At 39.8% G+C, this 25,688-nt stretch overlaps 1 protein-coding gene across 2 annotated transcripts in view; it reads left to right on the top strand.

The window, feature by feature from the left end:
- The window catches only part of SV2C (synaptic vesicle glycoprotein 2C), a 282,632-nt gene that overhangs the window by 26,908 nt on the left and 230,036 nt on the right, over nucleotides 1-25,688 (top strand). For both annotated transcript variants that reach the window (XM_063623107.1, XM_055252508.2), the window contains exon 2: nucleotides 21,421-22,101. In XM_063623107.1, coding sequence (XP_063479177.1) covers nucleotides 21,522-22,101 — 580 coding nt within the window. In that variant the 5' untranslated portion in view covers nucleotides 21,421-21,521. The remainder of the gene's footprint in view (nucleotides 1-21,420; nucleotides 22,102-25,688) is intronic.

Below are 25,688 nucleotides of genomic sequence, written 5' to 3'. Positions count from 1 at the left end.
TGTAATCCTAGCAGTTTGGGAGGCCAAGGCAGGCAGATCACTTGAGGTCAGGAATTTGAGAACAACATGGTGAAACCTTGTCTCTACCAAAAATATGAAAAATTAGCCGGGCATGGTGGTGTGCACCTGTAGTCCCAGCTACTCAAGGAGGTTGAGGCAGGAGAATCACTCAAACCCAAGAGTCGAGGTTGCAGTGAGCCAAGATCACACTACTGCACTCCAGCCTGGGCAACAGAGCAAGACCCTATTTCAAAAAAAAAAAAGCAAGTTTATTAACAGAATTTATTTTCATGATGTTTTGTTAAGATTGGTCATTTTAAAATAATGTTTAATTCTTGAAGTTGGTAAAATATCTACAGGTCTTCTTAAACTTTGCATTGCACCTAAGTATGCAAAAATCACATTTCGAGAAAAGGTCACTCACATTTTGTCCATACAGCACAGTAGGCAAATGTTGCATATATTTGTTTTTCAGGATACTTTTTTGGATGTTGGTCTACACGGAGCATAGGGCGTCTTATTTTAGGAACACTGACCTGTGATTGACAGAGTGGGGAATCAACAAAAGATTATGTGATATGAAAGCAACTTAAGGATTTTTTTGGAGTATTTAGAAAGCATTTTTTAAAGTTCTTGCTTTTCAAAATGTAATAGCAAAGATATGTAGTTAAACAATAATGTGAGAATAGTAAAGTTAACTTATATAATGTGGCCAGTTAAAAGTAATAAAATTGGAGTGACGTGCATTCTCTAGGGATAAAAAAGGACACAAGAAACAGAATGAGATAAAAGAATTTGGAAGAGTCACACAGAATGGCAAAGATAGAAATATGGGAACAGAGAATCTGAGTATTAGAGACATGCACAACTTTTGCAGAAGCTTCTCTAAGGAAGTCTTTAAATTTCTATATTTTAAGATAAAATATTTAAGCACAGGTGTTCTTAAAATTGTATTCTTCACCATATTAGAGGGGAGACTACCTTTCTCTTATGCAAAAAATAAATACCCGTATTCCATCAAGGCCAAAAAATTTGTTTTCATTGGATAACATTAACATCATTTAACCTTTTAGGATGTAAAAGATCATGTTTTGGTTTCAAGCTAAAGCCTTAAATTATCGTTTGCTGCTTGACTTAGGGATCAAATGGATCAAATGTGAGTCCCACCCTAAAACAAATGGAGATAATGTATTAGTTTCATTAATTGTGGTGAAAAAAATATAATCTGGTTGTTTGGCATCGTGTAGACAAAGGAGTTGACTAACTTATGAGCTATCTGCTGGTGGTGTTTTCTTGTATCTCAACATTGTCCTGTTAGTGTTAGAGATGATGTGAACAGCCCAAGGTCCCCCAGCCAATATCTGGCCAACGAGGGATGTGAGTGACTTTCTTTTTCTTTTGATGATCTTTGTGAATTTATAATTGTAGAACCATCCTTTTTGCTTTTAAACACTTGGAGGAGTAGATTCAAAAGAAGAATTTGTGTTAGAGGACTAATTTCCAAGCCTTAACTGCCTATTGTATTACTACATATAACTTTAAAATATGTTGAAAGTTTCAGTGAATAAGAAGGAATGAAAAGAGAAAAGCAAAGTGATAGGATTGTTCATGTGTGCTCATAAATATTCTATCTTTCTTCTTTCTAGTCTAATATCAGAAGAGTTGCAAAGGGCTCAATCTCTTGAGATTACAAGAATAGTGCCATTTACTATGTCCAATGAACAGTATCTAGCTGAGATTTGAAGTATCTGCAAACCTCACTTAAAAATTTGAGGGGGAATGATTACAGGGAAAACACCAATGAAATATGTTATAATTCTTCTTAAGCATAATCAAATGTGGGTTCATTTCATATACAGTCAGTTATTTAGTAGGATGGGTGTTAATGGGTTAAATTGTGTCCCTGAAAAGAAACGTTAAAGTCCTAACCTCCCATACGTGTGAATGTGCCCTTGTTTGGAAGTAAGGTTTTTGCAGATGCAATCAAGTTAAAGTCATTGGGATGGGCCCTAATGTGACTGGTGTCCTTATGAAAAGAGAGAAAGTTGGCACAGGCACATAGGGAGAAACTGAGGCAGCGACTGGAAAGATGTACCTACAAGCCGAGGAATGCCAAGGCTTGCTGGCCACCGTAGGAAGCTGGGAAGAGGCAAGAAAGTGTTCTCTACAGGTGCCAGAGGGGACATGGCTCTGCTGACACCTTCATTTCAGACTTTTAGCCTCTAGAATGGGTGAGACAATTAATTTCTATTGTTTTAGGCCATCCAGTTTGTAGTATATTTTTATTTGGAAAAGTAGTACTGGGGAACTAATACAGTGGTTTGTGTCTAGAAAAGTCATTTAAAGCCACAATGACTTAAGTCAACTCTGATTTTCCATAGAAATAGAATAACAATTAGTGGTTACATTTCATTATGACCAGTCCAGTTCTTCGGAGGTATGGCTGTCCACAGTATTTTTAGTCACCTAACAACTGTAAGTGGTGTCCCTCTGAACCAAATCGTGTTTTCTAACATGCATATCCCAAAGGACTGACTTCTATATTTTTTGAAATCTTTAGGAAAGGAGCCCTGCTGAATAGGGGAGAAGCTATGGGGTTATGTCAAAACAATGAGAAGGGCTGGTGGGGGCAGAGACAGCAGAGAAAGAAACTGAGGAGGCCCCTTTTACTTGAAGTCAAGGGCATGGAGAGTGATTTGTCGCGCTCATTGGGAAGTGGATGGCGTGGATGGTGGACAGTGTCACTTGGTGCCTCCTCTGTGACTGCAGGAAGTAGGGGCATGAATATCTTTGGTAGGAATCTACTTGGGTGGAATTGCTGCATTTTCATATGAAGTTAGCAGGCAGGGCACTCTCTCCAGCAAAGGCATGTTCCTGAAAGAGCTATTTTTCTAATTCAGCAGGCCCTCGGGGTTTCTGGAGTTAATATTTGTGGTGGGACAATCGAGAGAAGTCTCATGAGTCACTGAAGTAAGTGTGCTGAGGCACGCATTTGATCACAGAGGCTGCAAGGTTGGTGTGCAGAAGTGAGTTCTGGGCACAGGAACCAGCCTAGCAGCCCGTCGGCACCAGCCTCACGGCGTAGCTCTTCTGTTCTCAATTTGTCTCCTTATGGACATTTTATTGAGAAGTTAGAAACTGAATTCTGAAACCAGGATGGGATGAAACATATCGGAAAGCTGATGCAGTGTTGCCTGCTTGCCACAATGGTGCGAAGAACGTGAGTGTTGGGAGTTCCCCAGGGCTCAGCAGCTGAGAAAGAACAAGATTCAGAGCCAGAAGTCTTAGACATGGGTTCACATTTGCTAGAACTGGCTCTGTGTGACTCTGGGCCAGTGCCAGTGCATCTCTCCATCTCAATTATTTTTTCTATAAGATCTACCCTAGGTACTTATGAGGATCAAGTGAGACAAAACATGTGAAATTACTTTATAAGTGTAAATGTGCAATGCAGATGACACCCCATGAATGCATATCCCTGAAAATCCAAGGGCTGGGAGTTGAATATTGCCTGTATTAGAATCTCTGTGTTATGCACTAGGTGAGGAACCTTTTTTGGGGGAGGAGAGGTGGGGAGGGATTCTAAAAGATCCTCTCAATGGAAGCAGAGTCTGTCAGAACTGTCTGCTCTGGGAGTTATTTTTTTAATGCCCTTTGAATCATAAGTTTCTTCACTAACTCTTTCTTTCTTTTATATCTAGACCTGTCTGTCTTAAGGAATCACGTATGATTTTCTTATGACTAAAGCAAAGGTGGTTATTAATGATGAATATTTTAAAATAATTCATGTGAATTATGTGAGAGAAATTGAAAGAGGGTAAAGTAAGGCACTTTTCCAGCGAGAATGTATTTTGTCCTTCTCCCTCCACCCTGAATATTTTCAGCAGTGTATTTCCATTTAGAGAGTGACCTATGGGACTGTTATAATTAGATTCCATTGCTGCCGATGGAGACTGGAAGACAAAGGCAGGCGTCTCTCTCCAGACCGTACTGGCCGTGGCAGAAACAGTTCACTACTCAGTGATAGCATCATGCTAATTTGCCTCCCCAGGATTAGACCAGGAAATATCAAAGTTAATTTGCTTTCTCGGTATTACACTGAGAGGCCGTGGCATTTCTCCTGTTCCTGCACTGTGTGAGTCATGTTTGTTAGCAAGAGAAGGCCTTGGTCTTTCTTGAAACTTCTCCTGTTGGCAACACCAGAAAAATGTTTTCATCCTTGATGTGTGTCATCCTTGGTTTCCGGACACTTGTCCTGGGAATGCTTATTCTGTAAGATGCTTTGTCAATAGAGTGCTTTCAGGTCAGATAAATTTGGGTGATGCCACCCGTTTCCTTTCTTAAAAGGTCACAATCCACATTTGCATATCAAAGGTTCTGAGAAGGCCAGCAAAAAAGTTTTAACTTTGCTTAACTTGTGTTTTATTCAGTCATTTGTTTAATGAATATTTTAGAATGTATCAGGCATTCTGCTAGGTATTAGAATTTAGCTAATAACAAAATAGGAAAAGTTCCTTTTCTCATGAAGTTTATGATTGGCAAGGAGAGTCAGGCAATGAACGAATACAAAATATGTTGTATGTTGTCAGATGGTGAGAGATGATAAGAAAAATGGCATAAAGGATCAGGGCATGCTGATGTGAGGCGCTGGCACTCTTAGGTGGTGTGGTCAAGGGCTCTACGTAGAGGTGACACTTGAAAGGACACCAAAAGGAAGTGCAGGAGGGAGGCCAGCCTCTATTCTCTGGGGGGAGATAATTGCAACACAGGAGAACAGCAAGTGCAAAGGGCCGGAAGCAGGAAGTGTTTGGCCTCTCAGAGGCCAGTGTGGCTGGTGAGACCAGAGAGGAGGCAGGCGAGGCCTTGTGGGGCCAAGGGGATGGCGGGGGAGGGCCCTGAAGGTTTTCAGTAGGGAACTGAGGTTTCCTGCCACATCTTTGGTGAGTTTTTTCTGACTGCTCTGTGGAGAAGGGACTCTGAGGGACAAAGGTAGAATGAGGAATGCCAAGAGGGAGGCCCTGGTAGTGTTCAGGTGACATGTGATGGTGGCTTAGACCAGGTAAAGAGTAGCGGAAGTGGTGAGAAAGTGACAAGTGTTTCCTCAACATATTTGGCCATAAACCTTCTTTTTTAGGAACACTTTAAAATTATTTCCCATAATGAATTTTGGAAAATGCTGTTGTATATAATCAGATGTCAATCATGTATTTCTGTCAGTCACGAAAGTGCCTTTATACCTTCCTCCATGGCACTAATTTATAGTGGATAACAATGTCAGGGAGATAAGACACAAAAAAAGCTAAAGGAAGAAACTTAAAATTTTAAGTTTAGCAAGTAAGGCCAAGGTTGAGTTATAGTACTGGCCCGGAGGTATGACAGTTGAAGGAGTCATTGGAATCTGTTTTTGTTTTTATTTTTGTTTGTTTTGCATCTAACACAAATATAGGTTTGCAAAAGCCTTTCAGTTCATGTTTGTGTTTTTAAAAAATTTCAACCTATACCTATATGCATAGAATTCTTACTATGTCTTTTAATAAGCAAGCCCTTAATCAGTGAATACCTCTACTTGTCCACCTTTTGCCTGGCCAGCTTAGTTTAGACCTCACTCCATAATATCATAATACCACGTGCCAGCACATTGCTCTTATCCCATCATAATATAATTGTCTGTTTGTCTGCTGGGTGGCCCCAGTAAATGGAAGATACGTTGCTGGCAAGGGCCTGTACCTTTAGTTCCTGTATGCATAGCATCTAAGAATGGTTTACACCCTTCTGTGGAGCAGGTGCAAAATAGCTGTGTGAAGAATGAGTAAATGAATGAATGTCCAGGATTGTCTTGGCTATGAAGAATATGAGATGAGCTAAAACATGGTCCCTTCCCGTAGGCACTTGTAGTCTGATAGGGTGGATGGATGAATTCTGACTTCCCTTGTGACTGTTGCTTTGGAGGCCAGATCAGTTCTCAAACATTGGTGGAATATTCAGTAGTCCACTTGGGGGATTTAAGCCAAGAGGTCCTTTTCCCCCAATATCTAACTTATAAACCCAACTACTGAGCTTGAAATTCCACCATTTACCGATTTTCTTGGACTAAGGAATTAAGAGAGAAATGCCTCGGGGAAAGGAGAAGTACTGTAGGAACTCCTTAGCCATTTATTTACATATTGTTTGTGAATTAGTTTAGCAACTCTCTCCCAATGACAATAAAGAGAAGGTTTTATTGGAAAAGAGAGGAGAGAATGCCCATTCTCAGTGGCTACCTAGATCTCTTATGCTACTCTTTCTAACGCATAAATTTGTACTTTCCTCCCCACAATCACACACACACACACACATACATACACACACACACCAGGCTTGTGGCAGCAGAGACCTGCCTCAAATGGCATTTTCTCAGCACACATCTCTTATGTACCAACAGAACCCTGGGCAGAACACTGCATGCTAAGTAAATGAATGCTCCAGTTCTCATGCTTTGCAGATGGCTCTGTGGGGGCTTGTGCACCACTGAAACACCTTGGTCTCAAAGCTGTGTTCCCATTTAGCTACAGAGCACTGGTGGAGGTGTTCAGTAAGTCCCTGATGCCTCCTTTCTAGAGGCCACAAGCAAGGGAAACAATGAGTACAGCATCCCTCCCCATCCCCCATCACCACGGGAATAATGCCGTGGGAGTGGATTTTATCATGGTGTTCGGGAAGGGCTGAATAAACAAAGGCGGCTGCTTTTTATAGCCACCACCCTAAGAACCTTGCAAAATGAAATATTTACTAAGTCAAACACAAAGTAGAAAGAGAAAATACAACATTTCTAGCCAGTAAAGGGAGAACAGTGCAAGCTCTGGGGGCTCTGTTTCCTCCTCTTGTTGACATCTATGAGAGCTTCCTGAGGTCCAGGAAAATGTGTTTTGCTGTTATCAATGTAATAGGAATGAAGCCGACTTGATCAATCTGGCTATGCTTTTAAATTGCATTAAAACTCTGCAAGTATGTTAATCACATTGCCCTGATTCCCACAGAAAAGACAGGCAGACAAGTAGACATTTTTCTTTGAGCTTTCTTTTGCAGGCTAAACCCCAGGGCGTGTAGCTCAGCAACAGCTGTAAACACTGGGGGTGAGCCTTTTCTGAAATAGCGTGCTGTGGCTTCATGGCTCCCAGCCTGTGCTCACCAGCTAGGGAAAGGCATGACCAACTTAGGTTTAACAATCATGTTTCCTTTCAAAATAGGAAATTGCCGGTATTATCACTGCTGACTGATGAATTATATTTATAAATTACATTCTTTTATTCTTCTTTAGATTCAAGTAAACTAGCATTTACTGAATGGGTACCACGTACCACGATTTGCCTTTTTGATGTTATTTCATCTTAACAACAGCACTGTTATTTCCCATTTTAGTGTCACAAAGCTAGTAAGTGGTAAAGGCAGTATGGGAGCCCAAGTGTGTGCCTGACTCATAAACAAGCTCACTGTTTATGTCTATTAAACTAGGTCATTTTAATATGTCTAGGCTACCTGTTTACTCAAGGGATGTTGTAGAGTTTCTATATAAATTTAGGAACAATCGTGCGTTGGTCCCACTGAGGTAGTATATGGATGGCGTGACTGCTTTTAGTTTTCCATCTTTGAGTCTAAGTAGTTGCTTGACACCAGTATTTGGCTCTATAGCCAAGTTTTAAATATGCAAGATAGGAATATCTAATTTATGGATTGTCTTTTTCTTCTACTTTTAGTGATAGGCATACAGGGGAAAGGGAAACTAGTCTTATTTTGTAATAGCTCTGGTGAGAGATTGAGTGAACGTGGAGGTGAAGAAGGGTAGTTGATCATAGTTACTTATCAAGCACCTACTAGGTACAATGAAGAGCTGGATTTTTCTCTTTGACTGCTCTGTCTGCACTGCTGAACTTTCCCTCTGATTGTCCTCCTCCTTCCTCAAACCTGTCTTTAATGAGATTTAATAAATGCTACCTATTTTCAAAGATGTCATGCTCATTATAAGGTGATCGTAGTCGGAATAAAAAGGATAACAAATGTGAAAGAGCAGGGATAATGAGATCTAGTAAAAGAAAAGGAGGCATTGCCAATATCTAGGTAAATAGCATTTAAAAAGAACTTCTTGTTTTATGCTCCACTAGGGTACATTCTTCTAGATCTTGTCACCTCCCCCTACTCTAAACCCATCTTTCTTAGAAAACCCAAGGCCCTTACTGTGGCTCTCAAAAGTCCTGGGTGATATGTCCCAGCCACTTCCCTTGACCCCCTCTCCCTGGCTATGCTCAGCCACTTGGCCTCATTGCCGTTCTCTGCCTGAGCCCCTTTACTCTTGCTGTCTTCCATGTCTGGAAAGCTCTGAGCCTCTGGGTAGCAGCATGGCCTATGCCCTAGCCTTAATTGGGCTTCTCTTTAAATTTCCTCTGCTCAGTCTCCTACCTTGGCCACTCTTCCTAGAAGAGCAGCACCTCCCACACCTTATAACCCTGCACCATCCAACAGAGTAGCTTCTAGCCATGTGGGTCATTTAAATTTAAATTACTGTATTTTTATTGGACAGTCAGATACAGAATTTCCACCATTGTGAATGTTCTATGGGACAGAGCTGCTCTAACCCCTTACTCTGCCTTATTTTTATTTGTGGCACTCACCACTACATGGAGTTGCATTTCTTTGTCTTGCTATCTGTCTTGCCTTAAGAAAGCAAGCTGTCTACAATCAGGGACTTTGTGTGTTTTGTTCAGTCTCTGACTTTTAGCTCCCAGAAGAGTTCTTGCCACATCACAAGTGCAGAATAAATACTTCCTGAATGAGTGATTGCATCTTTTAAACCCAGGAGAGGGAAGCAGAATTGTTGAGGGAAGTCCCCCCTCTGCCTTCTGCTCTTCCCAGTCCCCACCGCCTTCCCTAAGCCTCGCCTTCTGGCAAGGAATTCAGGTCCTGGCTTTGTTTCTCTTTGAGTTTCCCTCACATAAGTTCCAGTGAAAGAGGCAGAACTGACCACATTGACTTTGAGTGGTCATTACCACATTCACAGATGGTCCCTTTCAAGTCTGGTGGTGCCTGTTTAATGCAGGGAAAACTATCTGCCAGAATGCCTTTGGCCATTGGATGGAAGAGAATGTCTCACTGTTACTTAAGAGCAGGAATTGCTATGACAGTGTTGTAGCTGATTATGCTTCATAATGCAGGTTGTTTTGATGCTCCTAGGGCATCTTCTTTCCCCCAAAGAGCTATGAGATCCTGGTAACTACTTAGGGACAGGAAGCCAGGAGTATTGCACTCCTCCTGGGCTCGAATGAAGACACTCTGGATGCGCTTGCCAGTTCTTCTTGCAAAGTTGCTCCTGTACATACTTTACCCGAGATGGGTCCAGGTCTACAGAAGGATATGGAGAGGAAAAGTGAGCTAGGACTGTCAGCATGGTTCAGAGCCTTGTCTTTCTGAATTATCCTTAAGCAAGTCTGTCCCTTATTTGTAGTGCATCCACTCTGTTCCACAAAAGGAATTCAGTGAGTTGTTCCCCATGAATCCTGATATTTTACTGCAGGACACAGCACATTTCCTGACCCAACCAATAGATCTGGCAGAAACTAGTTTGTGGCCAATTATATATCATGGTTTTGAGAAAACCATATGCAAATATAAAATGAATTTTAAAATGTTTAAATATATATTTTCTATATATAGGTATGTATCTTGTTCATTAACTGGCACTGTAAGAAGAAAACATCTAAACTTCACTGAGTTACATGAAAGAAAGCTTGAATAATAGATGTCTTTCTAAATAAGATCACTCACTTCTGCAATTAATTTATAAACTTAGCAAAATCCTAATGAAATTTTTCTTTTAAAAGTAGCTAAGCAATTCTAAAGTTTATTTGGAGGAAAAAGTAGATCAGAATAATAAATACTTGCAGAAGATGAAGCATGGAGGATACATGCACTGAGATTAAAACATGTAACAAAGTGACAAAAATTAAAGCTAAATGGTATAAAGGCAACAGAAGAATAAAAAACTGAACAAATACTAATACATGTAGGAATTTTTTCTCTTATAAAACGGGCATTTTAATAACTATTTCTGAGATATTCGGTTATTTATTTAAAAAAAAATCCCTTCCTCATATAACAAAAAAATTCCAGAACAAAACATTAAACAATAAAACTAAAGTTAATTAGAACAAATGTAGATGAATGTTTTGGAAGTTCAGGAGGGCCTTAATAAATTTACAACAAAGCAGAAAACATGAACAAAGAAACCTTAAAATAGACTATATAAAAATTGTTTAATAGCTTTTCACAGTGAAAAACACTGTGCATAAGGCCATCTGAGAAACAATTTACAACATATATGACCAAAGAGTTTATATCCTTCCTATATGAACAGCTCTTAAAATTCAACAAGAAAAGGATCTCTTATTAATTTTCTGTGGCTGCCTAACAATTTACCACAAACTGGATGACTTAAAATATAGAAATTTATTCTCTCTCAGTTCTGGAGGCCAGAGTCCCAAACTAAGATGTGAGCAGAGCTGCACTCTCTCTAAGGAGACTCCCTCCTTGCTCTTCTAGCTTCTGGGGACTCCAGGTGCTCCTCGGCCTCTGGCTGTGTAACTCCAATTTCTGCCTCCATCTTCACATGGTCTTCTCCTTTTGTCTCTGTGTCTTCTCTTTTCTGTCTCTTATAAGGATGCTTGTCATTGAATATAGGGCCCACCTGAATAATCTATGATTATTTCATCTCATGATCCTTAAATATTTATATCTTTTTCCATATAAGGTCACATTCACAGGTTCTGGAGGTTAGGTTATCTTTCTGGAGGTCACTGTTCAATCTACTACAAACCTCAATACAAAAATGGGAAAAGGATAAAAGATTTCACAAGAAAAGACATGTTCAACTTCACCAATAATCACATGTATCTAAAAATGTTAAAACACCTTTTTTTAAACTAATCTCAACTGGTATTTTCCAGTATAGGTGAGAATCTAAGGAAATAGGGGCTTTTCTACATGCTTCTGGAATTATAAATTGTCACAACCTTTCTGAGGGGCAGTATGATCTTATATACAAAAAAAATCAAAACTGGCTGGGTACAGTGGCTCACGCTTATAATCCTAGCACTTTGAGAGGCTGAGGAAGGTGGATCACTTGAGGACAGGAGTTCGAGACCAGCCTGGCCAACATGGCGAAACCCCATCTCTATTAAAAATACCAAAAGTTAGCCGGGCATGGTGGCACATGCCTGTATTCCCAGCTACTCGGGAGGCTGAGGCACAAGAATCGCTTGAACCCAGGAGGTAGAGGTTGCAGTGAGCCAAGATCATGCCACTGTACTCCAGCCTGGGCAACAAAGTGAGACCCTGTCTTAAAAAGAAAAGAAAAGAAAAGACATCAAAACTATGTGCTCCTTTTGACCTCAGGAAATCTCAGTAAGACTTCCCATATGGGTATGCATCACCACATATTAATAACACTAAGGTGATATAAACAGCCTACATGCCCAATGACAGGAGACAGGTTAAATGAATTATGGTGTACCACAGGAAAAAAAAATGGTAGAAGAATATTTTAAAGCATGAGAACGTTTTCAATATAAAGTGTGTGATTAAAGCAGGTTATAAACATGTCAACCTCTGGGTCAAGATGGTGGCTGAAGCACATGCTAAACCCCGTCTTTCCCACCCTGCACCCTATTGCACATGTGTGGAGGATATTTCAAAGTACTGTTGGGTAACAAATAACTGACATCAAAAGAAAGAAGAAAAAGATCTCAGGTGCCAGAAGTGGAAAAGGAAGATATAGCAGTGTGTGGGAGCTGACACTGCACATTCCAAGTTATGACCAGGACATAAACATCGTCAGAAGGCAAGCTGGGAGCCATACTGCCCATTCCTACCTGGAAGAAGGGGCAGTCCACAACTGCCCCGCATAAAGAGAGGTAGGAAATGTCACCCACCTGAAATGGAAATCCTGAGCCTGCCAGTATTTCTGTACAATGTGGAAATCCAGAATTGAGCCACCGACAGAAAAACTAATTGAGAAGTTTGTGACCCCATGGGGCTGTGGCAGAGGCAAACTCAAAACCCTACAGGGAAAAAAAAACCCAAAAACAAAACAGCCTTATAGGGAAGCTCCACAATGTAGGGTCCAAGCAGGCAAACACTCCTATTGAAGAGCTGTTCTGAATTTTTTGGTGTGGTCTCAGAACCCATTTTTCACTCTTAAAAATTATTAACGATGAAAGAGATTTTATTTTATGGGTAATATCTATTGATATTTACCATAGCAGAAACTAAAACTGAGAACCTTCCTTAAACACAAGAATCTACAAGCACAGTAAGGTATTGCATATTTCAAAAAGCTAAAGGAGAGGTTTTTGAATGTTCTTATGACAAAGAAATATTAAGTGCATGAGGTGATGGAATGCTAACAATTCTGCTTTGATCCTTATACAATGTATACATGTATCAAAAGACCACATTGTACTCCATAAATGTGTACAATTATAATGTGTCAAAAAAATTTTAAAAAGAATCTACAAGCACACATTTCATAAATGACCAGAGCAATGATATAATTGTATATCATGTAGCATCTCACAAATGTGACTATATACTTATGAAAAATAAGAGTGAAAGAGTCAAATACCATTTCTATTGTTATGAAAATTGTTTTGACATCACAGATTTCTTGAATAGTCTTGGGAGTTTTCTGGGAATCCTCAGACCACACTTTGAGAACCACTGCTATGGAAGATATGCTCACAGCCAAGAATTACTAAACTTGGGATAAAGTCCTGTCCTATTTGAGTTAGTCACTAACCCAACAAATGAGAAAATTCACACCCAAATAGTTAGAGACAATAGACTTCAACTCCAAATGTATGGTATGATCTAAATTAATTATATGCTCATGCATCTGCATAGTCTAAATATTGGAAATAAAATAGCTGATTGTCAAGAGTGGGCATCTCTGGGTGGGAGAAATACAAATGTTTTTATTTTCTTGTTTATGACTTCCTGGATTTTTAAATTATTACTTTCCCCCAATTTTATTGTGATAAAATACACATCACATAAAATTTACCACTTAACCATTTTTAAGTGTACAGTCAGTGCTACTGAATATGTTCATAATGTTGTGCAACCAACACTACCATTCATCGCCACCACTCTTTCCATCTTGTAAAACTGAAACTCCATATCCATTAAATGAAAACTCCCCATTCCCCACTTCTCCCAGACCCTGGCAACCACCATTCTATATCCTGTCTCTATTATTTTGACTGGTCTAAGGATCTCATATAAATAGAATCATACAGTATTTGTCTTTTTGTGACTGGCTTATTTCATTTAGCATAGTATCCTCAAGATTCATCTATATTATAGCATGTTTCAGAATTTCCTTCCTTTTATGGCTGAATAATATTCCATTGTCTGTGTATACCACATTTTGCCTATCCATTCATTGGTCAGTGGGCCAATGGGTTGCTTCCTTGATTGAGCTACTGTGAATAACACTGTTAGGATCATAGATGTATAAATATCTTTTCCAGAATCTGCTCTCCATTCTTTTGTGTCTAAACCTAGAAGTGGAATTCCTAGATTATATGGTAATTCTATTTTTATGTTTTTAGGAACTGCCACACTGTTTGTCACAGAGGCTGTACCATGTCATATTCCCACCAACAGTGCACAATGGCTCCACATCCTTCCCAACACTTGTTATTTCCTTATTTTATTTGTTTGATTGATTTTTGCTAGTAGCCATCCAAATTGGTATGCATTGGTCCAGTTCTTTGTAAAATGAGCATGCTTTGGTTTTGTAATCAGAAAGAAAGATTCTGCACTAAATTGAATTCAAGTATTTCTTCAGAGAAGGATACTGCCCACTTTGACTCACTTGAGGATATTTCTGGGACCTTCACAAAAGTTTATATATGCAAACAGGTTTGCCATTTGTGTGAGGCCTTTAGATTTCACTAATCTGGGGTTTGCAGAGATTTGGACAACTGCTGAGGTCAAGTTTACTCTGGTTTATGAGATCTGTTCTGCATAGAGCAAATTAACTGTGTGAAAATTGCATAAAAATGAATGTTAATATACTTAAAATTAAACTTTCCAGGCTCTTTGAATGACTTATTACTTTAAAAATACACAGATATGCTAAATACTTTCTATTTTTATAGCGAGTCTGTTTAAAAATCATAAGCAATTACATTTGGAAAACTTAGTTTCAGTTTTTGATACACTTGAAAGAAATACTGTATTTTATTTTAGAAATATTATTTTAAAGTAGATTTTCTGCCTTTTATCCTGCTTCTTTCAATTAATTCTAATTAGTGTTATGGTATTTTATAATAGAGACATCAGAATTTAAAGGATTTTAGTGTTCATCTTAATACAGTATTTCCGTAAAGTGTATAATGAGAACTGCTCACTGGTGTCATGCTGAGGGTGGGGAATTCTGTTATTAGGAAAGTTTGGAAATGATTGGGTAACCAATTTAAGCAAGGTTCCTTATAACAGGCTTTGTACTGTAATCCTCCTACTCATACTCCACATGAAGTGTGAGAGCATATAAAGTCATATAAAGTCAGAGCACTTTATAGGACCACAAGGTGCAGATTGCACCTTGGGGAACTACTGATCCAGACAACTGCCTGATAAAGAAAGTGGAGGAACTAAGAGTTGACCCCTTATGGTGCTTGAGTCCTCATTTAATAACATTGCTTTAAGGCCAGGTGCGGTGGCTCACGCCTGTAATCCCAGCACTTTGGGAGGCTGAGGTAGGAGGACTGCTTGAGCACAGAAGTTCTAGACCAGCCTTGGAAACATAAAAAGACTTCATCTCTACAAAAAATAAAACATCAGCCTGGCATGGTGGTGCACACCTGTAGGCCCCGCTACTCGGGAGGCTGAGGTGGGAGGATTGCTTGAGCTTGGGAAGCTGAGGCTGCAGTGAGTCATGATCACGCCACTGCTGCCTGGGTGGGAGAGTGAGGCCCTGTCTCAAAAAACAAACAAAAAACCCAATAACATTACTTTATGGTGTTTCTTTTTACTAGTTTCCTGTTTTCAGGAAAGTTACACTCTAATAGGGAAGGCCATCACATGTATTGATGAGCATAATGGAAAACGTGATTGAATGCCAGGAGGAAACCAGCTACACTTAACTTGCAAGATGTGATTAGGCTAAGCAATAAAGAAAGAAAATCGTTTCATGAAAGAGGTGATTTTTGAACCGTGATTTTTGAACTGCACCTTAAAGAATGAGAATGTATGCATACAAGTAGTTTACAGGGTTGGAGGGCAAGAGGTGTCTTTAAATAATAAACACTCAATGTCAGGGATTTGGACAGGCTGGGATGATGGGTCAGTTTCTATTTCTTCATCTCAAAGATGTGCTCAGTGTGGAGAGCTTCATGGAAAGCTCCCCGCTCAACCCCACCCCACTCCAGAAGGAGTCCTGTGTAGCCCAGCATGCCTGACTTGGGAGGGAGGTGTGGCATCTGGGATAAAGTTGGACACAGTTGTCCAGTCAGCTGGCAGGTAGTTCACCATTTGTTTTCTGTGTTGAATGTCTCTTCTAGATCCAAGCTTAAGAGAGGAAGAGGGATGTTATGAGCCCCTCTGCCCAATCCCAGCCCACTATGTATCTGCAAGTACTTTAGAAGAGCCCGAGTCTACTGGCATGGGGGCTGCCTTCTACACACCTATGCTGTTTCAGATCCCTATTTCCATCACAGGCTCCCATTTCTACAAGCACGTAGCAGATGTAGTGGGTATGTGGTTGGGCTCTGGAGTAGCATTGCATAGGGTCGCATTGTTACTGGGCAGATTTCGGTTTTCTTTTTTTTTTTTTTTTTTTTTTTTTTTGAGACGAAGTCTCACTCTGTCGCCCAGGCTGGAGTGCAGTGGCGCAATCTCGGCTCACTGCAAGCTCCGCCTCCCGGGTTCACGCCATTCTCCTGCCTCAGCCTCTCCGAGTAGCTGGGACTACAGGCGCCCGCCACCACGCCCGGCTAATTTTTTGTATTTTTAGTAGGGACGGGGTTTCACCGTGGTCTCGATCTCCTGACCTCGTGATCCGCCCGCCTCGGCCTTCCAAAGTGCTGGGATTACAAGTGTGAGCCACCGCGCCCGGCCCAGATTTCGGTTTTCTTATCTGTGAAGTGGGGATTTTTAAAAGTACCTACCCCATACAATGTTTGTGAGCATTATTGTGTGATAATGCATCTGAAGTGCGTGGCACATGGCTAACATAATAACGGATTAGCCATTATTATTGCTATCATTACTCTGTCAGCGCCCAGTGGTTTTAAAGCTGCATAAATACAATTGTTAGAAGAATGGACTCTCCCAGCATCCAGAAGATTCTAGAACATTTGGGGGAGGAGAAGCTATCCAAGATCTTTTGATTGATGGTGGTGACGAGGAGTAAAGCAAAGGGAAGACTGCATGTTTGGGCGGTGTGGGGAAACACCAAGAGAAACATCTGTGTGTTGGGGGTTGTGTAGGGTGGGAGCTTGTGTAGGAAAGTTTTAAAATAGTGTGTAGTGGTATTGGATATGTGTGTTTGTCATGAACCATCAAAGGAGCAAAAAAAAAAAAAAACAAAAACAAAAACTGTGTTATGCCAGAATAATGCTCATGTGTATAATTATTCTTTATATTTTACATATTTGTGCAAAATATCACACACAATGATTGTGCATGTCATTGACTATATCAGATTCACTTTGCTGTGAACGTTGTTTGGTTTAACAGTTGCTTCTATAAATGCAGTTTTCAGTCGGCTATGTATCCTGCAGCTTAGCATGATGAGCAGGGCATCTAAACAGATATTTATCAAGTGCTTTTACAGGAGATACTGTTAATGCCCTGGGTCCCTGGACCCCTTTCATCATCTCTGTGCTCTCCGCACTTGGCTTCAGTGTGCCTTTGCTTTCCTTGGCCAGCACCTTCGGAGGACTGTCTTCAGGCTACTGGAACTGCCTTGCCTTTTGGTGCAGAGAACAGGAAGCTCCTACATTCCACCATTGCCCCCAGGAGCCCTCAGCCAACAGTTGGCATGGGGTTATGAAAGCCCAGCACCTTTGCCTGAGTGGGGAAAAATTCCGAGGCATAATTTATACTCCAGAGTTCTTCCTGAAGCTTGCTCCATGGTACAATACCTAAAATTGCAGCCCTGCTTCCGTTGCCCCCTCCTGCTCTGCTCCTTGACTCCCTTACTCTTTAATAAATGATTTGCAGCTGACTCCTTATGGCTAGGTCTGTTCCTGGGGAAACTGAATTGAAACCACTGAATATATGTCAGATTCTGTCCTAAAACCAGTGTAAACAACTCATTTAATTCTCACAACACTGGAAGGTGGTTATTATTACCCTTATTTCGTGGAGAAGGAAACTGACTTGAGTAAACGAGGAGCATCAGGTACTTAGTCAGAGGTTGTTAGAGTTTCATTGCTTTGCCTACTTTCCTGCCGTGCTGACCCACTGATGTCTTATTTAACAGGGTTACATTATCTTTTGAAGTACAGCCACCATCCTAGGGTAGTTTATTGGAACAAACAAGACCACATTTTAAAATTATTACCCATATAAAGCTCATTACTGATTAAAGGTCTCACAACAATTCTCTTTACTTCAGAATATAGAAGACAATTTAGGGAAGTAGTTATAAAACAATTTTAGTGTAGGAAAAAAAGTTACTGGAATACTGGGATGACTAGGAAGAAGCCCACTGCATTTAATAAGACGTCAGTGAGACAACTGGGTGAGGCAGATGAAGATAAGGGGTAAGGCTTTGGGGTCAGACACATTTGAGCTTGAGTCCGGCATCTCCTCTAACGAGTGTTGTGACTTTGGGCTAGTTAATCTCTCTAAGCCTTAAATTTTCATCTGTAAAATGGAGGACTATAATGTCTATTTGTAGGATTGAAGTAAAGATTAAATAAAAGAATAAAAGGATGTACAGGAAGTTTTTAGCACAATGCCTCACATATAGTAAGCACCAAATCAAAGTGGTTTGTTTTGTTTCGTTTTTCATTGAAACAAAGTCCGACGAGTATTATGTGGTATAACTCTGTAATTTATTCGAGAAACAAAAGAAAACATTGATGATGCTATAAACAGCTGCTTGCAGACTTTCTTATAGGCCACACCTGGTGTGTAAACCCCACCCTTGAGAAGTGCTGCTTTAATTCAAGCATGACCTTCTCATGTAGATATCAATCTGCCATTTTCCTGGCAATATCTGGAATGAGCCAAGCTTTTTACATTTTTCCATTTACCAGAGGGAGATAATAGCCATAGAGTTGTAACTCTGCCTCTGAATAATCTGCCCCCAGCCAATCATCCTGCACATATTCCAAGATGGCTTTATGAGGATAGTACATTTATTGCGGCACTATTCACAATAGCAAAGAGTTGGAACCAACCCAAATGTCCAACAACGATAGACTGGATTAAGAAAATGTGGCACATATACACCATGGAATACTATGCAGCCATAAAAAATGATGAGTTCATGTCCTTTGTAGGGACATGGATGACACTGGAAAACATCATTCTCAGTAAACTATCGCAAGGACAAAAAACCAAACACCGCATGTTCTCACTCATAAGTGGGAATTGAACAATGAGAACTCATGGACACAGGAAGGGGAATATCACACTCCGGGGGCTGTTGTGGGATGGGGGGAGTGGGGAGGGACAGCATTAGGAGATATACCTAATGCTAAATGACGAGTTAATGGGTGCAGCACACCAACATGGCACATGGATACATATGTAACAAACCTGCACATTGTGCACATGTACCCTAAAACCTAAAGTATCATAATAAAATAAAATAAAATAAAATAAAATAAAAATAAGGATAGTACAAACTTGGGGTTTTGGTTTAACTCCATATTTTGAAATCATTGTAGATTCACATGCAGTTGTAAGGAATAATTCAGAGAGACCCCTGTACCCTTCACCAGCTAACCCCAATGGCAGTATCTACAAACATCTAATTTTATATAGCATTTTTGAATAAGTATTCATATTTCTCGTTTATGAAAGAGCACAGAAAAATCTTCTTTGCTTTAGTAAGACTACAAACTAAAGAACAAGTCTCTTCCCTCAAGGAACTTATCTGAGCTTCGATTTGGGGGATGAGAAATCTTGAAAGAGAAAGAACTTATATGTGCACATACTTTGTTTTGTCCTGGAATTAAAACTAAGATTTCTGCAAGAATTTTTTCAAAATTGGAATGTTTAATTGTAAAATTCGTATTTTATTTTATTTCTCATTGCTCAAGTGCTTAGATTACTTAGGGGGTTAGAATTGTCCACTTTTCCAGTCATAACCATGACATTGAAGATATCATACCTCTTGCCTCCTACAGAGGTGGCTCCTATACAAGGACCTCTTTAGGGATGAAAACCCTGTAAAGCATGTGGTAAGGACACCTGTGGCTGAGGACAAAAGCAAAAAAGCCAAATGCAGTCAGTTGATGTATAATTTCTTGGAAACAGCTATGGCAGAAGCTTTCCATTATGAAAGGCACTGGGGTAGTGCCATAGGGTCATTCAGACTCTGCTTTCAACTAAGCGGGCTTTGGAGCTCACTTAATGGTGTTTCTGGAGCTGATTATGTACAGGAAGCAGCTGATACCGAGTGTCCGATGTGATCATCCGTTCAATGGATAGGATGGCAGTTTATTTTATTTATTGTGTGAAATGTTCCGATTTTCTGTTAATTTTTAAAGTAGGAAATGTCTCTCAATTTCATCATTGTCCTCTCTGCCCCTTTCCCCTGACTTCTTGAGTTTCTGAGCACCCCATCCTCAGCCTCCCTTCTCACCACCTTTCCATTTTTTCTTACTGTTCTCATGGATTTTCCCATGTCTCTCTTCCTCTCTTTCTCTTCCTCTCAGTTCTAAAAAAAAAAAAAAAAAAAAGCCAGGGGAGAACAAACAGAAAAATCATTTACTAAAACATTTGGTTAAAAACCTTGCAATCATATGTTTATTTTAATTTCATTTTATCATTTTCCAAAACGCAGGCCTGTGAGAGCCATACTCCTGTTTTGCCTACTGGGCATTTGTAGGTATTCAGTGGGAATGAAGCATGGTCCATTTATAAACAAACATCTGTTTGTCTTTATTGCTGGGTTTGATTGTGGCATTTGGAGGAGTAATTAAATGTATGTTAGTAATAACCACTTTAAATATTTTAAACTAGGTACAAAATGAAAAAGTAGAAATGACGATTATATAAATCAATGTTTGGAATGCTGCTGTAGCTTAAGGCTTGGGGAGTTAATGATGGGAGAGAAAGACTTTTTTAACCTCTGTTATCATCTGTGTACAAGGATGAACCTGACAGTGACTCACATGAGCCACCAGAAGAGGCAGCTGAGTGGACAAATGGAATATAAGTTACCTTGAGGTCAGCCTGAATTTAAGGAACCAAGGCATGAGGGGGCTATCAGTGAAAAAGAAAACCAAATAACAGATCCTGGGAGGTCCAGACTTTACTACCAAAACAGCAGCTAACCAGAGTGGCAGGTGGGAGGATGTGAGAGGGAGGGAGAGATAGAGAGTGTGTGTGTGTACTGGGTATCCAGAGACAAAGAAAATAGAAGTGGGGTTGTGAAGGGACATGGCATGGAGCTTACCTGTCCCTGAAGGCCTGGGGGTAGTTTCTGAAAGTGCAGACTCCTCTCACCAAACAAGCCATATGTTCTAATTCAATATCAAATGCAGCCATAAAATCATTTGATGAACTCTGACAATCCTGTGGATATGACACTATGCTATGGGAATATACTCCTTGCCAGTTTGGGGTGCCATGTTAGTCTCTGTTACCATTTGTTGGAAGGAAACACAATGTTAAGTAGGGGAGAGATCCAATTTTACAAATATAGCTATAGTTTGATTGATAGCAATTGTATAAGGGGCTGCCTGCTTTTCAATGTGAGGAAACAGGCCCAGTAGGATTCTTCTAATACTCTGGTTTGTCTTTGCAATATTTGTATGTGTCGGTGAGCAATACCATTTTTCTCAATCAAGGTATATGCTTGTAGCACTTTCAAAATATGTTGGGCGTGCTTTTAAAGATGCAAGATGCTCTGTTTTATTCTCAGGGGAATTCCTGTTTACTGTTACCCTGGGGATAGAATTCCTTAAAATTAAACAATAATAATAGCAGCAAAAACCCTAAATACTCCAAGTAATGCTCACACTTAAGCAGAGAAGCAGCCTAGGGTATACATGTGTATACAGTGAGATCAAAAAAAAAAAAAAAAAAAGGAAAAACTAATTCTGTATTGCAGTTTGTGGGACACTGAAAAGAGGTCAAGAAATAGATAGTAAAAAAAAATATAGAAAGGAATAATAAATATCTCCTCTGTTTCTTCTTTCGCAGTTCTGTTTTGAACCCAAAGTGGATGATGCTGTCAGAACTGAACCACTGAACGGAGGCTGTGAAAATTTCCCGTCTTCTCATTGGCCATCAGTTGAGATAAGATGGAAGACTCTTACAAGGATAGGACTTCACTGATGAAGGGTGCCAAGGACATTGCCAGAGAGGTGAAGAAACAAACAGTGAAGAAGGTGAATCAAGCTGTGGACCGAGCCCAGGATGAATACACCCAGAGGTCCTACAGTCGGTTCCAAGATGAAGAAGATGATGATGACTACTACCCGGCTGGAGAAACCTATAATGGGGAGGCCAATGATGACGAAGGCTCAAGTGAAGCCACTGAGGGGCATGATGAAGATGATGAGATCTACGAGGGGGAGTATCAGGGCATCCCCAGTATGAACCAAGCGAAGGACAGCATCGTGTCAGTGGGGCAGCCAAAGGGCGATGAGTACAAGGACCGGCAGGAGCTGGAATCAGAAAGGAGAGCTGACGAGGAAGAGCTAGCCCAGCAATATGAGCTGATAATCCAAGAATGCGGTCATGGTCGTTTTCAGTGGGCCCTTTTCTTCGTCCTGGGCATGGCTCTTATGGCAGACGGTGTAGAGGTGTTTGTCGTTGGCTTCGTGTTACCCAGTGCCGAGACAGACCTCTGCATCCCAAATTCAGGATCTGGATGGCTAGGTGAGTGTGTGGTGTCAGTGAGGCCAACTCTGAAACTGGCTTATTTGTTAAGCACAGTTATCAACATAGAGAATAAATACTTTTCAACTAGAGCACTGCATTTTTTCTAACAAATTTTTTATTACAAAAAAACTTTAAGCATACAAAAGAATCAAAATAATTGTACAGTGAACACGTGTGTATACCTACCACCTAGATTCTGTAGTTAACATTTACTATATTTTCTTTATCATCTCTCCATCAACCCCATTTATTTTTATGCATTTCAAAGTAAGTTAGAGTATGTTTTAACTTATATTTTTATCACAGTTGCATTGGTTTCTCCTTTATTAAATTCCAAAGCTATTCTCTTGGAAGTTAATAATGCTGTTATATTTAACACTTCTCTAAATACAGAGATTAGTTCTGTAAAACTCTGACAAATACGATTTCAAATGTCAATTTTGATGTGTAATACAGTAGTTTAAATATTTTCAGACCCTGATAACTTTAATTTTTTCTATTATCTATGTGTATGTTTGCTTCGATTTTCAACTAGCCTTATTCATATAATTTTCTATAGGTGATTTTGAATCTTTTTCAAGGTGTGTAACTTTGTGCCCAAACTAGAAAAACTTCATTTCTTTATATTATTTTAAATCATATAAATATTTAAATGTGTGTGTCAAAAATAATGTAACCTCTCTATAAAATATCTATACAGCAGATTTGATTTTTGTTTTGAAGTTACCATGGACTCAGGTTTATATTTTTACAAAGCTATAGTTAACACTCTCCGAGTTTGTGCAAGGGAAAATAAGTAGGCAAGAAGCAAGTATGCAGTGAAATCTCCCCCCAGCAGTTTAAGGATCCGCAGCAAACGCTTGGTATATAAAATCAGGAGGATTTTCAAACTGCCTTCGCAAATCCTGCGTCAGAGAACATGTTTATGTGCATATTAAATCTTTATGTGTTTCAGAGTCCATGAAAGAAAGAACACTTAGTGTCTATGTTTCCAAGGCACTTCTTTAAAACTAAAGCTTCAAAAACAAAAGTGTACATTCTTTTTGTGGAAACCTAGTAACTTTATTAAGTAATGTTATTATCATTGATGCTGAGAAATTTCCTGGGTGATTAAAATTAAATGCCATATCCTAACTTGCTCTGTGACAACACAAGAGAGATAATCATGAATGAGAAAATGATATACATCTTTTTATTCCTTTAACACTTGTTTCTTTTATATGACCCACTCCTAGTATTTGTTTCTTTATGCTTAGCTAAAAAAAATGGATCCATGAAAGCAGATTGTGTAGGTTGAAGGGGTGGGAGTCAGGAGCATATTGTGCATATTTTGCTGGTACACTCATTTGTGTGTTCCACTATCAAATGCAGACATCACCATGCTTCAGAGGAGGGTCCTTGGTCATTTGTCAAATTGATCATCTCAGCAGACTGGTTTTGTATCTAGCACTGTATTTCATTTTTGTTTTTTTTTTTCTTTTGGTGAGCAAGTATATCCAATTGTAAGCCTAGACATCAAAATATGTATTGAGATTTTGCTAAAGGAATATGTCAGCAGAATGTGTAAAGAAGATAGACCCTTAGAAATATACCCACACAAATATTTAATAATTGCCAGCTTAATTTAGAATAAAAATATTTTAATGTTATGATCCCACCGTTTATACTAGAAACACTACAGAAAAATCTAAGCCCAACTTGCCCTGTGCCTTTATCTTCCTGGTGCTGTATGAAAGCACAGTATGACATACGGTTCTCTTATCAAACTATCCTCCAAACCCAGAAACCCTGGTGATGTTACCCACCCCCAGGTGGCATTTAGAAGTGTAGATAATGCTGCAGAACAATTGGAGCACAGATATTCTCCTCTGCCCATAAATGTTGCCTGCTTTAGTGAATTAAAAATGTGTCCCCAGGAGTGTATAGTTTCACTCCGTGTTGTGAGTCCCCAACAGGAGCATTTTAATGCTTTCATAACCGTGCCTTCCAGACTTGCATTTCAATTATTTTGCCATTGTAATTTCACTCATAATTGCATTCTAACAGAGTCTTTTTAGACAAGCATTTAAATTGTTTTGCCATTTTCATTTCATCGAATAATAGCTTTGTAATATAATTACCACACTAAGTCATAGCAATAGGATCAAAATGCAAGAAAGCAGGATGCATGACCCATGTTTGGTGGCATTTTGAGGATATAGATTTGCAAAATAATTTCTCATTTGCTACTAAGCATTGTGTCATTTTCCTCAAGGAAGACCAGGAACAAAAATACAGCCCAATTTATGTTTTAATTATTTGGGAGATTGAGCCTCTCTTTGTGTTTGCTAAAAGATTGACTTAAAGGTATCTAAGGGCATACAGTGTGCGCCTGTATCTGTGTGTATAGTCTGTGTGTATATATAAAATTGTTAATTGGCCAGAAGAAGTTAGAGTAAATATTTAATTATCTAATGATCTGCTCTTTGGAAGAACAAGGGCAGTCACTTTAAGATACTCTGTTTTCTATTGCCAAAGTCTATTTATTAAGCACTTACTGTGTGTAAAGCACAGTATTGTCACAAGGATAATAGGACAAAAAAGAGAGACAAGGTTTCTCTATCCAAGGAAGTTATAGTCTTCCTTGGATATAGTATGGAGAAATCACAAATGAGTGGATTACCGATCTAGATACCAAGTGTCAGTAGCCATAAGACAAGTGTAAATAGACTTCAAGCAGGGAGAACATGTTACAGGGTAAGGCCCTGACTAAAGCAGTGGAGAGAAGGAATGGATTTCAGAGATACTCCAGAGGTAGAGTCAGCAAGGATTTGCTAATTGATTAGCTTCGAGTGGGGAGGAAGGGACCAATTAATGAAAGAATGGCAGTTCATTAAATTAGGTAAGGCAGAATATAGATTTTAGCAGGACGGAGAAAGATGAAAATGTTTAGTTTGAGACCCTCTCATTTTGAGGTCCTTGGGGACAATCAAAGAGGAGTGCCAATGGGCTATTCCCCATTTGAGCTGAAATGCCCAGATATTTGGAAGCCATCTTGTTTAAGACAACACTGCTGATGACCTTAATAAGGGAGAGAATGGTTTCCTGCTGAGTACTATTTATGGGGCTGGTGGTGGAGGAGGAATCATTAAGGAGGTAGAGGAGAAGCCAGAGAAAGGAGCAGCCTGGAGAAAGGGGAGGTCTGGAACTTGCTGGAAGAAGGAAGGGATGTATAGCTTTCAGGCACCGCAGTCTTGCAGTAGAGGCTGGCAATTAAGAGTTATTGGCTGCTGCAAACATCTCTTAAGATGAACACAGCAAGCACAATAAACACAATGAGCCAGACTAGTAAGTTTTTAAGGCTTCATATTGAATGAAGTGAAAATGTGTCCTCCAGTTTTCCAGCCCCTGGTCACAAGGCAGGGTTTTCCAGGACATCAGGCATTCTCCCTTCCCATTTGGTGTGACTCAGAGTGGATGCTGTGGAAGTGAGCCCTCTGACTTAGCTTCTGTTCAGTGGTTGTTGAGGGGGGCAGGTATGGTTCTAAGATTACCCCTAGGCAGGAAAGATGTGCAACCATTTTCAGCTCAGCCCTACCCCGATT

This window comes from Symphalangus syndactylus, chromosome 18 (genome assembly GCF_028878055.3).
Source record: "Symphalangus syndactylus isolate Jambi chromosome 18, NHGRI_mSymSyn1-v2.1_pri, whole genome shotgun sequence".
In the NCBI taxonomy this organism is placed as follows: Eukaryota; Metazoa; Chordata; class Mammalia; order Primates; family Hylobatidae; genus Symphalangus; species Symphalangus syndactylus.
This window is presented reverse-complemented; position numbering and strand designations above follow the sequence as displayed.